This window comes from Meleagris gallopavo, chromosome 2 (assembly GCF_905368555.1).
Source record: "Meleagris gallopavo chromosome 2, MGAL_WU_HG_1.1, whole genome shotgun sequence".
Lineage (NCBI taxonomy): Eukaryota > Metazoa > Chordata > Aves > Galliformes > Phasianidae > Meleagris > Meleagris gallopavo.
In genome coordinates, this window is record NC_139405.1 from 108,036,230 (window position 1) to 108,052,441 (window position 16,212).

At 42.5% G+C, this 16,212-nt stretch overlaps 2 protein-coding genes across 2 annotated transcripts in view; both read left to right on the forward strand.

Moving 5' to 3' along the window:
- The first annotated feature begins 108 nt into the window (after positions 1–108).
- LOC104910044 (uncharacterized) lies at positions 109–6,447 on the forward strand. The gene is made up of 3 exons (XM_010708158.4): positions 109–256; positions 450–1,034; positions 1,908–6,447. The coding sequence occupies exons 1-3, from the start codon at positions 211–213 to the stop codon at positions 4,478–4,480; spliced, it is 3,204 nt and encodes a 1,067-aa protein (XP_010706460.2). The 5' UTR covers positions 109–210; the 3' UTR covers positions 4,481–6,447.
- Positions 6,448–6,879: 432 nt separating this feature from the next.
- Positions 6,880–16,212, forward strand: part of CDC5L (cell division cycle 5 like) — a 32,473-nt gene continuing 23,140 nt past the window's right edge. Inside the window, exons 1-8 of the mRNA XM_085218367.1 lie at positions 6,880–7,057; positions 9,905–10,008; positions 10,732–10,893; positions 11,619–11,746; positions 12,558–12,657; positions 12,915–13,133; positions 14,558–14,702; positions 15,648–15,836. Coding sequence (XP_085074493.1) covers positions 7,013–7,057; positions 9,905–10,008; positions 10,732–10,893; positions 11,619–11,746; positions 12,558–12,657; positions 12,915–13,133; positions 14,558–14,702; positions 15,648–15,836 — 1,092 coding nt within the window. The 5' untranslated portion in view covers positions 6,880–7,012. The remainder of the gene's footprint in view (positions 7,058–9,904; positions 10,009–10,731; positions 10,894–11,618; positions 11,747–12,557; positions 12,658–12,914; positions 13,134–14,557; positions 14,703–15,647; positions 15,837–16,212) is intronic.

A 16,212-nucleotide genomic window follows, 5' to 3' on the forward strand; every position in this document is an offset into this window, starting at 1 on the left:
CCGCCCTGTGGTTGGGCGAACACCCAGCCGGGCTCAGCGCCTCACAGGGGCGCAGCGCAACGTCGGGATCCCAACTCCCCCCGCTCCGTCCAATCAGAAGGCGGCAGCCGTGACCTTTCACCCCGAAAGTTGTTCCAGCGCGCAGGCGCGCTGGCGGTGCGGAGGAGGTTTCTGGCTGACGTTGCGGGGTTAGTCGCGTTCGGGCCGAGGATGGCGGTGTCGGTGGAGCAGGCGAAGCTGGAGGAGAAGGTTAACGGTAGGTGCTCCGCTGAGGAGCCGGCAGGGCTCGAGTCGCGCTGCGGCGGCCGTTCTGTGGGCGCCGTTGCGGGTTGGGGGGGAAGGGGCGGCCGTGCTTGGGGGCTGCGTTACGTCTTCTTTCGTTTCAAGGGATTGGGTTACTAAGAGTGTTTGGGGAGTAACGTTAACGCGGCGTTCTTTTCTGCCTTCAGAGTCGGAGCTCTTCGAAATCCTTCTCCCGGTCACTGTGTTTGTGCTGAGCGATGAGGAGTTCCTCCAGGCTCAGGAGCGGTTGGCGATGCTTCCAGAGCTGAGGGAGGAGCAGCAGGAGGCTGCTGGGAGCTGCTGCGTGTCTGAAGGCTGCGTGAGGTCATCAGGTGGTAGCAAAGGTTTAAATATTTGGGAGGAACACAATGGGACCATAAACCAGAACGGCAGTGTGGAGTGCTTTGAAGAATGGATCCCTGAGAGCACGTATAACAATTCAGAGTTATCTATAAGCTGTGGGATAAGCAAGGATGCACAGAGTCACAGCGCTGCTTTGCTGACGTCGCCATGTCAAACAGAGCTGGCAGAGATGAGTGAGGAGAATGGCAGGAAAGCGTGTAGTGATAATGATGCCGTTCCAAAGATTCCTCTCCTCTCTGCTGCTGACAGTGAGGGTAAAGATGAGACCACTGACACCTGTGGACAGCTGGTGTTGCCAGAAGCATGCAGAGATGAAGAACTTGCTGATGAAAGCCAAGAGAAGCAACCACAAGTACACGAGGAGATGAGGACAGCCCTTGAAGTGGAAGGTAACTTGTTAATAAGAGTTGTCCAAGAGTTGAAGTAAATTTCAAGTTTGAAATAGGTAGGAAAATGTGTAGGAAGAATGCAAAATAGTTTATGATAGATTAAGCATTCCAACATAGATTTAATTCGTGTGCAGCTGAATCACAGAATGGCCCGGGTTGAAAAGGAGCACAACACTCATCTAATTCCAACCCCCTGCTATGTGTAGGGTCACCAACCAGCAGCCCAGGCTGCCTAGAGCCACATCCAGCCTGGTCTTGAATGCCTCCAGGCATTCAAGCAAATATTTTTTGGAGTATGCATAATGCTTACCAGACTGATATGGTAATCATTGAAACCAAAAGGAATTGGTACCACTTCGTTTTTCTGCAGTTTTTGAAAGAGGGGAGAAGATTTGAAAACAAAAACTTGGGGAACAGATGGGTGTTTTTTTTTGTTTTTTTTTTTTTTTTTTTTTTTTTTTGCACAGGGAAGAGTACTTACCCTTTAGACAAAGCAGATAGCAGAATGTCTCCTTAAGAGTGGCTCTGTAGCACACTTCAATGCTTTGACAGGAATTCTGGCGTAAACCTGTTCCGTGAAAACATGGTGTTGTTCTGTTAAATTCAGAGCTTTGAGTGAAAAAGCACAGTGAAAAGACGGAGGCTCATTGTAGGACTTTTCTTGAAACAACAGTAAATGTTATTGAAGGAGAAGTGTGGAGAGAGATGTTAGAAAAGAAGTGGAGGTTAGACAACATTTTCTTAGGGGAATAAAGAGCAAGGAAGAGTGTATTAGGCTATTTTACATTATTACTACCAATTAATTATGAATTTTGGTTGTTCTAGGAAATGTCATGCAAAAAAAAAAAAAAAAATCTTCTTTTATCTCCGTAGATGCTGATTCTTTGAAGAGCGGAAATAATGAAGCTAACAGCGAAACAAATAAGGGAAGCAAATCTGAAGATGAAACTATGAGTTATGTTTTGCAGCATGGTTTGAAAGAAGAACCGGAACTGGATTTCGATCAGTTTATTCATAGATGTTCTACTTCAGAAGAATTGCAAGATGTAGGGAAACTGGAGATAAACGCTTCTATTTCTGCAGTATCAGCTACTCCTGAAGAGCATATTTTTAAGTCATTAACACCTGTTTTTAAGAAAAGATGTCGGCAGCAACGTATCATTTCTCCTCGTGAAAGCCCAAATGAAATTCAAGGCCAGCAAGAAGATTTAGCATGGCTAAGTAATAGCATGAGCATCAAACCTCTTCCTAAAGCATCTCGTTCTACAAATAAGCATGATAAAATCAATTTAAATTGCAAATTTTGTAGTTCTGCATATAAAAGCTCTGCGCTTCTGAAGAGACACATTTATTCGGCTCATAAAAATAAAAAAATACATAAATGCAGCTTTTGCAAAAAAACCTTCTTCTTTTCTGTCAACCTGAAGAACCACCTTAAGCTTCATAAGATGAATAAGTTGCAAAAGGAAAGGAAAAATAAAATGAGTGCCAGAAGAGTTAGGCAAAGAACTGAAGAAAGAAAGTCGGAAAGAAAGAAAAAAGAAAGTAAATATGAGAAATACTTCATCAAAATTGAAAGAGATTTTACATCTCTGGGCGTTCCAGTTATTTTTTCCTGCAAACTTTGCTTTTTTGATTCATCAAATCCTAGGATTTTTATTCATCACATGAAGGCACATAAAGAGAGACCACCTTACCAGTGTCCTCAGTGTGATTACTCTTGCCCTACCTTATCTTACATGTTAAATCACATGTACTGGCATGCTGGGTATAAGCTATACAAGTGCAGGTTCTGCACCTTTTTTTCACTGTATTTTGCCAGCATGGTTAGGCATAGCTACATGCACACGAGGCCGAAACCATATTCTTGTGAGTTCTGCCAATCAGCATTTACAAGCATCCGTGGGTTAAAGAGACACAAAAGATTACATGTGAGTGAAGAAACATGCCAAGTCAACTTTGGAAGTGGAAGAAAGAGAACTCGGAGACCTTCAAAGAATTACACGTGTGATGAATGTAACGTACTTTTTTATACTAGAGGTCATCTCAATTTTCATAAGAAATGCCATGAACAGCTCAAGGTGAGTGCTAATGGTTATATGAATCAGAGCAATGAATATCTTAAAAGCAAAGGATGCAAAATTGAAAGTGATTCCAAGGGCTGTGTTCCTGTACCTCTTTCTAATGAAGATGATAGTCTCACTGGGGGAGTGTGTCTAGCTTCTGAAATGGACTTTGTGCAGGCAGGTGATGTGCAGGACAGTAAGAAAATGTGCCCCGGAAGGGCATTTACCAAAAACAGCCACTTAAGGAATATTTCACCTATTTTTGGGAGTAGATCAGAAGTTCAGGATTCATACAAAGTGAACACTGTAGTTTACAAAGAAGACTCTCTCTTCAGTCCTGAGACTTCTCATTTGCAAACTGAAGGCACTAAAAGCAGTGCTGCATATTATAAGTCCAAGGATATGTGGCCTTCCAGTTTGTCTGTGTTCAAACTGTACAAGTGTAAACACTGTGATTATGCTACTGCTATTCATAGCAACTTTAAGCAGCACCTTAAGATACATACTGATAAAGGACAGTTTGTGTGTCAGGAATGCAATAAGACTTTTAAAACTTCAAACCGTTTGCAGAGACACAAGCTGCTTCATGTAAATGATCAATATGAATTCAGCCATTACTTCTATGCAGATAGCCATCTGGAGAATCTTGGGTTGCATCGTGAAATGCAGGTAGGCACGTGTCCAGAAAGGGATTTTGGCTCCTCACAGAGTTTCAGTGGAGTCTGTTCAATGTTTGCTTCAGAAATGTATGGAGAACAGACAGATACCAAGAGGGACAAAGATGATTTGCTAGCACAGAGTGAGCCACGATTCTATCAGTGTGCAGAGTGTGAGTACTCTACTTACATTTTAAGCAACCTCAAACTACACATAAGGACTCACACAGGTGAGAGACCTTACAGCTGCAGTGTTTGCCAAAAGGAGTTTCGTACCTCCAGTCACTTGAAACGGCACCAAGTCCTGCATTGCAATACGGAGCATCTCAAGTGCAGGAAGTGTGACTATTCAACAAACAAATGGCTGTCCTTAAAACAGCATCTGGCTTCACATGCCGCGAACGAAAGCTCATCTACTGGCTCTCTCTGTGAACAAAAGCCACTGCCTGTCAAAACATACACGTGTGAAGAGTGTGGCTATATCACAGTTCACAATGGAAACTTCAAGCAGCACCTGAGGATTCACACAGGGGAGAAGCCATTCAAGTGTGGGCAGTGTGGTGTTGCTTTCCGCACGTCCAGCCACCTGAAGCGGCACTTGCTGACTCATGTAAAGTTTCACTGCAGAAAGTGTGATTTTTCTGCAGTAGATAAATGTGCTTTCCAAAAGCATGTAAAAACGCATAAAAAGAAAAAGAACAAAAGTGCAGCAAGTGTAATGTGATGTCCACTAAGAAGCTTTTAGAAAATCATAAGTAGCAATATAATTTTAGAGTGTAAGCTTGGGATTTGCAAGCTAATGCTCAGTTCTAGAGAGCTTTGCATGTCCCAGATTTATTTATTTCTGTACATTTCCTTGCTGTACTTAGAAATGTGGCTGTTTGTGGACAAAGCCAGTGTTGTGGTCAAGAGTGAAATTCAGAATTCTGCTTTGCTCCAGTTTTGCTGTGAACTTATTTCTAGTGAAAGCTGAGCTCAAGACATTGGAAGCACCTCTTCATACCTGCGTAGCTGAAAAGCTATTCTGTAAGGTCAGAATCATGAATTGGCCTATGTTCATCAGCATAAACGGTTATATGCCACTTACTTTCATGTTTAAAAACAAGTCTAACTGCAGGAATGTTTAAAAGGAGGGATAAAAGTTCACACTGCATTGTATAGTAATCATTTTTCAGTCAAGAATTGTTAGTATGATTTGAAGCTTACACCCATCTGCTCTAAGTTGTGTTCCTTGCTGTCAGGTTCTCCTGTAATAATTAACAAGAGAACAAGTTTGTGTCTCACAAAATAGTAATGTCATCACTGGTTAAGTGTGCTGCAAAAGTATTTTCTGTATATGTATAAATGTAAAATGTTTTTTAGGTAGTTCATTGTGTCTGTAGTTGCTCCTGATAATTCTTTGAGTAGTTTCACAGGAATAGTAGTGTTTCCCATAATGAAATATTTTATGATACTGAAAATCCTTAAGTTAATCTTCACAAACTTCGTGGAGATGTCTAATGTTACTCTAGTATGAAACGCCTTGTCTTTTCTCAGGCTAGTAATTACTGTACTCTCTGTTTCTTAAAATACACTGTCATTCTGTTTGAAGATCCTTTCTGCTGATATAAGTATTTGCTGACAATTTAAATTGAAAAAGCTATCATAGAATCCTTAAGGTTGGATAAGACCTGTAAGATTGTCTGGTCCAGTCTTTTAACAGTAAAACTTAGATTGTTAAAAAGGTTTGCTGTGCATCTAGAATACATCTAAGGGATCACTTGTGGCAAACCACAGTTGTATCGCATGATAAAGATTCAAACTTCAAATATTTGCATGTTTTACAGTGATGTTGTGCTTGAAACTGGACAGCAGCGAACGTATGTTCAGTGGTATTTATGAAAGCACTATTACCCTCTTGTGTGAGAAAAGAAAGCTGCAAAGGAGTGGTGGTCATTTTTCCTAACGTTACAGTTCATCCCATGAAACAGCAGAATAAGCCTATAGCTTAATTTAGAGAATTTAAACATGAAATTGCCATTGCTTTTATTATTGTTCTCAAACTTAAGATTTTCTTTATAAGCACAGATAATATTTTGCAGTAACTTTCTGGTAGTGCAGGAAAACAATTTTTCAGAGTTGGATGGAATCGCATGGATTGATGTTCTGACTATAAGCTGGAGAGCACTCTTTGGAAATGAGAGAACAATGAAGATCTTAAAATGACTGAGCCAACCAGCTGACACAGTTGTGAGAAACAATATCCTATTAGGGATAAATGGAGGCGTTCCTGGGAAGCAGGAACACTGTTGTGCAGATTTGGAGGTTTTTTTTTACCTTGGTTCTGGTCAGGTGAAGAAAGCATCGCAAGAACACATGTGAAGAAGAAACAGGAATTGGAAGCCCACATATGTGTAAGGCTAGCAAAGCTAAATCTGGGAGAAAATAACATTTTATAAGTATGTTGTACATACATGAAGGATCCAAATTTTTAGAGTTTGTACAGAGCAGTTTTGTTTAGTTGCAGGTGGAGCAAGAAGATATTTGCAGGTGAAACTTAAGATTGTCAAACATCATTATTGCAGATGGTTGCTGCTAATAAGTAACATTTGAGGTAATTCTTGGGGCAGAAATGATTCTGTATCTTCCACCTCAGAGACATTTGGAGGCGAAAGTGTGCTCATTTTTAAAATAAAAACATAGTCTGCTTTGTTTTGTGTGTGCGTTTGTTTTAGGGGGGAACAGCTGAAATGGCTGTATTCTCGTGGTTGCAGCATTTTAACAGAAAGCAGAGCCTGTCCAAAATCACACGATGAATCAAAGTGTTTATTATTTTGCTGCAAACACAACTGTGGGATGCGATGGGCAATCGCATACCGCAACAAGCAGGAGTTTGATCTCAATACCGCCCAATCTCGAGCTGTGATTCCCAGGAAGCTAGGGTGCTACAGGGGCGCGTTTGAGCCTAAGGAGCCAGCAGTCAGCACTGAAGACACATAAATAGGATAAATTGCTGACGGGGCAATGATCAACCCGCCTCCTCAGGCGCCTCTCCTCAGGAGGCTGCGGCGCATGCGCAGAGCGCCGAACCTCCTCCACAGCGCAGTGCGCACGCGCACGCACCACGCTCCCACCCCCTCGCGCCCTCACGGCTCTGCGCCTGCGCACAGTGCCAGCGGCGCTTGCGCGAGGGTGGGCCGGCCCCGCCGTAGCGAGCGGCGTTCCTTTCCCATCGCCGCTTTTTCTCCGCAGGAAATCGATCCCCTTCGCCGCCAAGATGCCGCGGATTATGATTAAAGGCGGTGTGTGGCGGAACACCGAGGTAGGACTCGGTTCGCTCGGTTGGGGTCCCGGCGGTTGGTGTGTGTGTGGTGTGTATGGGGGTTGGGGGGGGGGCTGGCTGCTGGGCAGCGGTGCGCAGGCGTGGGCAGAGGGGTGGTGGTGCGCATGCGCAGTAGGCAGCTCGAGGCACAGCTTCCTGCTTGCATACCTGGCCTAACTGTCGCTGTCAGCAGAGCTCAGCGCTGCTCCCTGTAAGGAGCTGCAGCCGCTACGAGGCCTCCCTTCAGCTCCTCCTCTGCTATGGAACGGAGCCGGTTGCCTCAGCCACTCCTCATGTATCTTGTTCTCCAGACCCTTCTCCTCAGCAGCAGCTGGGGGACATGTATGGGCTGTATTGCATCTGCAGATGTCCATCTCAGGCTGGAGCGGGCCTAATAGTGCATAGGCAGAGTTGTTGCACCCTGGAGGTGGTTGGAGGGGGTGGGATTGTGACCTGAAAGCCCTTACTGGTGTGTAAATGAGGCCTCAGGGGAGACATTCAAAAACCTGGCTGGATGTGGCTCTGGGCATCCTGGTCTGCTGGTTGGCAACCCTGCACATAGCAGGGGGTTGGAACTGGATGAGAATTGTGGTCCTTTTCAACCCAGACCATTCTAAGGTTCTGTGACCTTGTTACTCTCTACAGCTGTTTGAAAGGCAGTGTAGCAAGGTGAGGCCTGGCCTCTTCTTTCAGGAGACAGTGAGAGGATCGGGGTAATAGCCTTAAGTAGTGCCAGAGGAAGTTCAGGCTTGATATTAAGAAAAATTTCTTCTCTGAAAGAGTGGTGAGGCATTGGAACGGGCTGCCCAGGAGGTGGTGGGGTCACTCTCTTTGGAAGTTTTCAAAAATGTATAGATGTGATATGATAGGTGATATGATTCTATGTGGCACTGGGGACGTAGTTACTCGGTATGGTAGAGGTGGATTGACTGGGGTTGATTGTTGTATTAGATGGTCATAGACTCATAGAATGGCCTGGGTTGCAAAGGCCCACAGCACTCACCCAGTCCCAACCCCCTGCTGTGTGCAGGTCGCCAACCAGCAGCCCAGGCTGCCCAGAGCCACATCCAGCCTGGCCTTGAATGCCTGCAGGGATGGGGCATCCACAGCCTCCTTGGGCAACCTGTTCCACTGCCTCACCACCCTCTGGGGGAAAAACTTCCTCCTCATGATCTTTGAGATCTTTTCCAACTTTAATCATGTTGATTCTGTAAAATAATGAAGATGGCTATGAGCTCATCACCTGCAGCCCACAGTTTTTCATAAGAATCTATGTCTTTCAGAAAAATAAAACAAACAAAACACAACTCCCTTGCTCTCATTTTTGCCATGCTTTCAGAACTGCAGATGGTTGTGAGAAAGAGAGCAATAGCACATTTCATGGATGTGAAAATTTGTTATTAGATGTTCATAGGAAAAGGAGGTACTTGACACTGTAGAATCCAGAATTCTGCAACAGTATACTGCAAACATCAAATACGTATGTGGTTCCAGAAAGCAATGAGAAGAATCAGTGGAAAATAAATCTATTATGTACTTGATGTGCTTTTAAGCACTTGAGGTGTATGGCAGCTTGTTAATTGTTTCTAAATTGGAGGTCAGCAGAGGGTGCTTTACTCTCTTTTTGTGGTCATCTAGAATTGTTAAAAGAAACAGCAGTAGGTCAAATAGAACTTTGTTTCACTCCAGAGATGAAATAACATTTTTAGTAGTATTTAATTAACATTGTGGTTATATGTGCAGCATTAAAAATGCTCCAAGTGGAACAGGGTGATGTCATGTCCTTAGAAAGATGGCTGGTTATTTGCAAAAAAACCCACCACTATTGTAATCAGTATGGCTTTTGCACTGCCATATAACACAAGGGAAAATTCAGGAACCAAGGATTTAGAGATGTTTGGGAATGCTGTTCTTTAAATAGAAATAATATGAATTGTTTCCTGCAGGAGCTCAAACCAGAGCTCATCATAGTCTGGATTTAAAGCTGCTGTGTGCTACTGTGCTCTGAGAGCTGTTTGTGCTAGACAGAGGATCTGTCCCTGATGAGTAGCATCTGCACCGTGCAGCTGAACAGATTCTGAGCACAACTACAAGTGCTTGTTAGGATTTAGAAGAGGAACATCTGTGATGTAGAAGGCTGTGCAAATAGCTTTGGTGCATTTAAAGTATCACTTTCTGACCCGTGAGGTTATCAGAAATTGTGAACCTGCTTATTTGAGGGAAAAGGAGAGAGGGGCTGATGGGCGGATTGAAAGACAGTTAATAAGATATGTAGCTTTTAATCTGATCTCAGTGCACAATTTGTTGCATGTCGGCAGCCTGGCTCCTATTCTGTTTTTTTTCCCTGAGGTGATATACTTCAAGGTAGACAAAGTTCCTTGTTTTTGTAACACCATATGCAATTAAATTAACCCATGCCAAAAAAAGGTAACATTATGGTATTATTTAAAAGAAGCCTCCCAGAGGCATGTATTTTTATTTTATCATTACCAAACTACCAAACACCTCTCTACCTCTTCACCTCTGTTACTCAAGGAAGATGTACAGAGCCTTTAAAAACTGCATAAGAGAGCACTGAAATCAATCATTCCAGAAGACTTGTAAAGCAGACCACGGTAACCATCCCTCATCTTTTTCATCCCTTGTCTTGTTATTGATTTTAGTGGTCTCTGGAATGCAAATCCTCATGTATCTGGGAAGTAAAATGTGTAGAAGAAGGAGTGATGCTATGCTGTTCCAATTGGGCAGCCCATTAGCTGAAACCCGTTGCTTTGTCTTCTTGAGCTCAAACTTGCCATTTTGCCAGTTGTCATTCTTCATAACAACATTCATTCTTTTTGTTCTAAGGATGAAATTCTGAAAGCAGCTGTGATGAAATATGGCAAAAACCAGTGGTCTCGTATTGCTTCCTTACTGCATCGGAAATCAGCAAAGCAGTGCAAAGCCAGATGGTAAGTGAGGAACTCCACAACTGGGAAAATTGGATTCATAATTAGTGGCAATTTAGGAGTAACTGGAGATGAATTTATGTCTGCAGAGAAACAATAGTTTGGAGATTGTTTGATTACTTTTATTGTGAGTAATACACGTTCCTATTGATTGAAAGTAATAACACAAGGAAGATGTGGAGCTCTTGGAGCAGGTCCAGAGGAGGGCAGTAAGATGATCAGAGGGCTGGAGCAGCTCTCCTGTGATGAAAGGTTGAGGGAACTGGGCTTGTTCAGCTTGGAGGAGAGAAGGCTGCAGGGAGACCTCAGTGTGGCCTTCAGTGCTTGAAGGGAGCGGATAAACAGGAGGGGGAACGGCTGTTTGTGAGGGTGGGTGGTGATAGGACAAGGGGAATGGTTTTAAACTGAGACGGGGGAGGTTTAGGTTGGATGTGAGGAGGAAGTTTTTCCCCCAGAGGGTGGTGAGGCAGTGGAACAGGTTGCCCAAGGAGGCTGTGGATGCCCCATCCCTGCAGGCATTCAAGGCCAGGCTGGATGTGGCTCTGGGCAGCCTGGGCTGCTGGTTGGTGACCCTGCACATAGCAGGGTTTTCAAACCCAGGCCATTCTATGATTCTATGAAATCTCATTGTGATGATTTGAGGAAACACTACAGTGAATGAGTTCAAGACAAATCGATGGATAACTTGAGGACTGTCCCACTTAATGGTTTTTCACTTCCCAACAGGTACGAATGGTTAGACCCAAGCATCAAAAAGACAGAGTGGTCACGAGAAGAAGAAGAGAAGCTGTTGCACCTGGCCAAGCTAATGCCAACCCAGTGGAGAACCATCGCCCCCATTATTGGGAGAACAGCTGCACAGTGTTTGGAGCACTATGAGTTTCTTCTGTGAGTTACTGCTTTACTAGAGATGCACAACAGGAAAATCTGCACAATTTGTTGTATTGATGCATCATTCTCTTCTCCATTTATGCTAAAGAATGGTGGTTGGTAGTAAACTGAGTCCTTTCACTAGCAAGTCTCTAAGGACCATTTCTTTATTGTTGATGTGCTTAACATGAAAGAAGAAGCACATGGAATTCAGGAGAAGGGGCTTGAGTAGAGTATTGTCAAGGCTGACACACTTTCTGAGCTTCAGTTTCAGGTTTACGTGGTTGTTTGTCCTTCTGATAAGCATGAGTGAGTATGTGAGAGAGAGGAGGAAAACAAACAGCAGAAAACCCAGGCTGTTGTAATGGCTGAATGTGTTGCCATCACTTCTGTGTGCTACAGAGGGTTTCTTTGGACCGTGAGAAGAGAAGGAAAAATTGTTTTCCCTTGTGAGCTTTTTTAATTCTGATGGTTGAGTTCTCTGCTGTCAGCTTCGTCAGTGTTATATTTTATATAATATTCATTCTTGTATTACAATATGATGGTTTTTTTCTTCTCATCTAATTTAATATCTGAATTTACCATGTTCACAAATCTTTTCTGCAATTATGAATTATATGATAAGTGTAATATATGATACAGGCTTACTGGTTTGATCCGTCTGTGGGGAGGTTTGAGAAAGGGCTGTTATGCACCTGCAGAAGTACAGAGCCCATTGTAACATGCATGCAATGTATTTTTAGGGACAAAGCTGCTCAGAGAGACAACGAGGAGGAAACTGCTGATGATCCTCGGAAACTTAAACCTGGAGAAATTGATCCAAATCCAGAAACCAAACCAGCCAGGCCAGATCCTATTGATATGGATGAAGGTAAGATAGGAATTTGCTTACTGTTTTTGACAGCTGTCTGGTTTCTTTGCTTTTCCTTTTTACAGAAATTCTGTACTCTGGAAGTGGTTTTTTTTGTCTTATTTTTAATTCCTTCAGAGGAATCAATTTTTTCTCTTTCTTTTTGGTTTTATCTGAATTATGTGCCTGGCCAATTGGTTAAACTTGTTTCATTTTCTCTTCCTTTGTAGGTTTCTTTCTCATTTCTTTTAGTCACCTTGACTGGCACTTTTTTACTTTGACAAATGCTCTGTTGGGGGACATTTTTCCTTCTGTATATTCATCTTTTTCCTTACATCCTTGTTACATCCCCACTGAAGCAAAACACAACACAACTTTTTTTTCCTGGCACTTTACAGTGTTAGGAACTAAGAACTGCACATTGGTAAAATTCCATGAATGCACCAATGGTGAACAGGTTCAATACTGTGGTGCTCTTGGATCTGAATGCAAACATAACAAGTTAACCAACACAGTGCTGCTGAATCTAGCTGCAATTGAAGTTACTTCATTTCATTGGTGCGTTCAATTTGCATCTTTCTAACTATATTTTGATTTTCTGCATTAGTTTCTTTTTAGCTGTAGGCATTTTTACTTGAAAACTTTGTTTCATCTGAATGTTCAGAAAATATATTGGAGCAGCTTGGAGAAAAGTAAAGTTTAGTGATCAGAAATCATGTGACAACATTGATTCATTCAGCTCTTAAAGATTGCTAATCTTAATGGCACTTTTTTTCTCATTACTGCTGTGTTTAAGAGCAGAATTAATAGCTATTAATCTGTGCTATTGCAGATGAACTTGAAATGCTCTCTGAAGCTAGAGCTCGTCTGGCTAATACACAAGGAAAAAAGGCTAAAAGAAAAGCAAGAGAGAAGCAGCTGGAAGAAGCTAGGTAAGCATATGCTTAGTTTTAGATACTGGGACTCCTTTCATGGACTCTGGAGCATATGGAATGTATAAATTCAGGCACAGGCTTAAGTCTTTGCAGAACTGGACATTTTGATAGTTACTTATGACAAGTTAATTCCTGTTGTCTAAATATATGCAGCCCTTTTATAGCAGCAATTGATTAAAAAGTCCCAGATCTTTGGATCCAGGAGCCACCTATAGATGGGCACTACAAATCACACAATATTACTGTCTGTTTAGACGGCTTGCTGCCCTCCAGAAAAGACGAGAACTTCGAGCTGCTGGGATTGAGATACAGAAAAAAAGGAAAAAGAAAAGGGGTGTGGATTACAATGCAGAAATCCCATTTGAAAAGAAGCCTGCACCTGGTTTTTATGATACATCAGAGGAAAACTACCAGATTCTGGATGCAGATTTCAGAAAGCTACGTCAGCAGGACCTGGATGGAGAATTAAGATCGTAAGTATGTGTTGTGCTTTGGGAGGGAACAGTGTGTTGGAAAACAAACTGTTAAACAAAAACCACGTGTATATACATTTGTGTGTTTATTTTTCTCTATATGTGTATATGCTTGTATATATGTATTTTTTTGTATTTAAAAATAATTTGTCAACCATAATATTTAGTATATATAAGCATATATATTTATCAGATGCAAACAAAATAAAAAAATAAATGTATTAACAAGTACTTAAACAGCATTTATCTGCTTATATATATGAGTAAAGGCATATGAATACAGATGTAATCGACACGTGTGTATATATAAACATATAAATAGAAGTCATAATAATATAATTAAATAATAGTAAATATAAGCAATAATTTAATAATAATAACGATAAATAATTAAATTTGTTAGTTTCAGGAAGTGTCTGAAATACTGCATGGGTAGGTGGTGTATTTTCCACGGGACAGACATAGTGCAAGTTGCTTCTGCCTTTCTAAAATATCTGATTGACCTTTTTGCCTGGAAAAATCGAAGTTTTACACACATCAGTGCTCTTTAAATGGAAATCCTTGAGTCTGTTAAAGTGCTTTTTATTCTGTGTCATAATATTTGGAGTCCTTTCTCATAGTCCAAACATTAGTACTGCTCCCAGGACTAACTTCTGTTTGTTGCAGTATTACTTTTGATGCAATCTGAGTATTTTGATGTAATAATCTTAAGTAGAATTTCCTTGAAATCTTCATTTCTTCCCCTGCCTTCCCAACACAAGCCCCAAAACACTCAAATGAGTGATTAAATGCCCATCTTCAGCAGAAGCCATATGACACATATCTAATTGTTCAATTACATTCCTTGTCACTTTTACCAAGAGCTTTGTGCTGAGAGAATAGGTTCAGTACTACATACAGTTTGGCTTCTTAGCTTGTGATGTAATTAACCCTTTCAGGATGGTTCTTAGTTCAGTGGATCTGTTAGGAAGTTCCAACTGCCACGGATTACTGAATTACACTTTCACAGCCTGAATCTATTGATGTTTGGAAAAAAATACCGTATTCATTAAGCACTAAAGGAAACATAGTTCCCATGTCCCACAGGAAATGTTCTTCCTTCAGCTGCTGCTGGAGGAACAGGGACTGTTGTCATCCACTTTATAGCTATCTTGGCTCTTGCACTGACATTTTGTCTTGCTTTGGTGATGATAGCTGAAACAACCACCCACCTGCTGCCTAATTTTGTAATGTAGAAGCATTATGCTGCTTTCTTGGAGGTTCTGCTGCAGGCTCTGTAGACCATATCTAATCACTTCTACACAAATCATTTAATTCCTCCTGACTCATGCTTCATTTCAGCCTATTTTGTTAGAGTAGAACTTTGTTGTTTTTGGTGTTATTTTGTAGCTGCTCTAAAATGTTTCTTTTGTCTGTAATAACAGCGAAAGGGAGGGAAGAGAGCGCAAAAAGGACAAACAACACATGAAACGGAAAAAAGAATCAGACTTGCCTTCAGCTATTCTGCAGACCAGCGGGGTGTCAGAGTTTACAAAAAAAAGAAGTAAACTAGTGCTTCCAGCACCTCAGGTAAACAGTGCATTGAATCATAGAATCACAGAATGGTTTGGGTTGGAAGGGACCTCAAGGATGATGAAGCTCCAACCCCCCCCCACCACATGCAGGGCCACCAACCTCCACATCTCACAGCAGCCCAGGCTGCCCAGGGCCCCATCCAACCTGGCCTTGAACACCTCCAGGGATGGACGGGGCATCCACAGCCTCTCTGGGCAGCTGTTCCAGCACCTCACCACTCTCACAGCAAACAACTTCCCCCTGACATCCAACCTCAATCTTCCCTTCTTCAACTTCAAACTATTTCCCCTTGTCCTGCTGTTATCTCCCCTTTCCAAGAGTTGATTCCCCTCCTGTCTGTAGGCTCCCTTTAGGTACTGCAGGCTGCAATGAGGTCACCCCGCAGCTTCTCTTCTCCTGGCTGAACAAGCCCGGATCCTTCAGCCTGTCTTCACTGGGGAGGTGCTCCAGTCCCCTGATCATCTTTGTGGTTCTCCTCTGGACCCTCTCCAACAGCTCCCTGCCTTTTTTTACTGGGGGCCCCAGACCTGGACACAGTACATTGCTCAATAAACCACTTAAAAGGCTAAACCAATCAACAATTTCTGTTTTGTCAAATTAGTCTTGTAGTCATATCTATCTTATTATGCCTTAAGATATTCTTTTTACTGGAAGACAGTAGAGTTGGTGGGAAATATCTGAAGGAGACACATTTCATTCTTGTGTGTTTGAGCCTTCTGCATCAGGGGGATGGGATGTACCTTGTGACAGTGGTATTTTAGAAACATGTTGTTTTCTTAACTGGTTTCAGCATGCATGTGGCACTAATGCAATGCGTATCTGGGAAGGAAGTAATGGTGTGAGGGTGCTATTAAAACAAATGGGGAATACCTCCTGCCATGCAATATGGATTTTGTTTTTCTAAAGATAATGCTTTGTTTTGTTGTTTTCCTTTTAAAGATATCTGATATAGAACTTGAAGAAGTTGTTAAAGTAGGCCAGGCAAGTGAAATTGCACGCCAGACTGCTGAGGAATCTGGAATTACAAACTCAGCCTCCAGCACTCTTCTGTCTGAATATAGTGTGACCAATAACAGCATAGCTCTGAGGACTCCCAAAACTCCGGCAGCACAAGACAGGATCCTGCAGGTACAGTTTAAATGCATGGGTTACACTTTTGCAGTGGTCAGCTGAAAAAAAGGGAAAGTAGCATCAAAGCATCCCTTAGATGTGTGTTAATGGGGTTTGAGCTGGTACAAACTCTGCAGGATGCAATGAAAGGGATGGATGCAGATCTTCCCCTGTCTGATCAGCTGTTACCATGTTTAGCACTAATCACAGAATGAGCTGGGTTGCAAAGGCCCACAGCGCTCATCCAGTCCCAACCCCCTGCTGTGTGCAGGTCGCCAACCAGCAGCCCAGGCTGCCCAGAGCCACATCCAGCCTGGCCTTGAATGCCTGCAGGGATGGGGCATCCACAGCCTCCTTGGGCAACCTGTTCCACTGCCTCACCACCCTCTGCATG

Excerpts from the sequence above, each read along its gene's own strand:
- LOC104910044 (XM_010708158.4), top strand. The coding sequence starts at position 211 with ATGGCGGTGTCGGTGGAGCAGGCGAAGCTGGAGGAGAAGGTTAACG. Across the intron at positions 257-449 it reads GCTGGAGGAGAAGGTTAACG|AGTCGGAGCTCTTCGAAATC; the intron begins GTAGGTGCTCCG and ends TTCTGCCTTCAG. Across the intron at positions 1,035-1,907 it reads GACAGCCCTTGAAGTGGAAG|ATGCTGATTCTTTGAAGAGC; the intron begins GTAACTTGTTAA and ends TTATCTCCGTAG.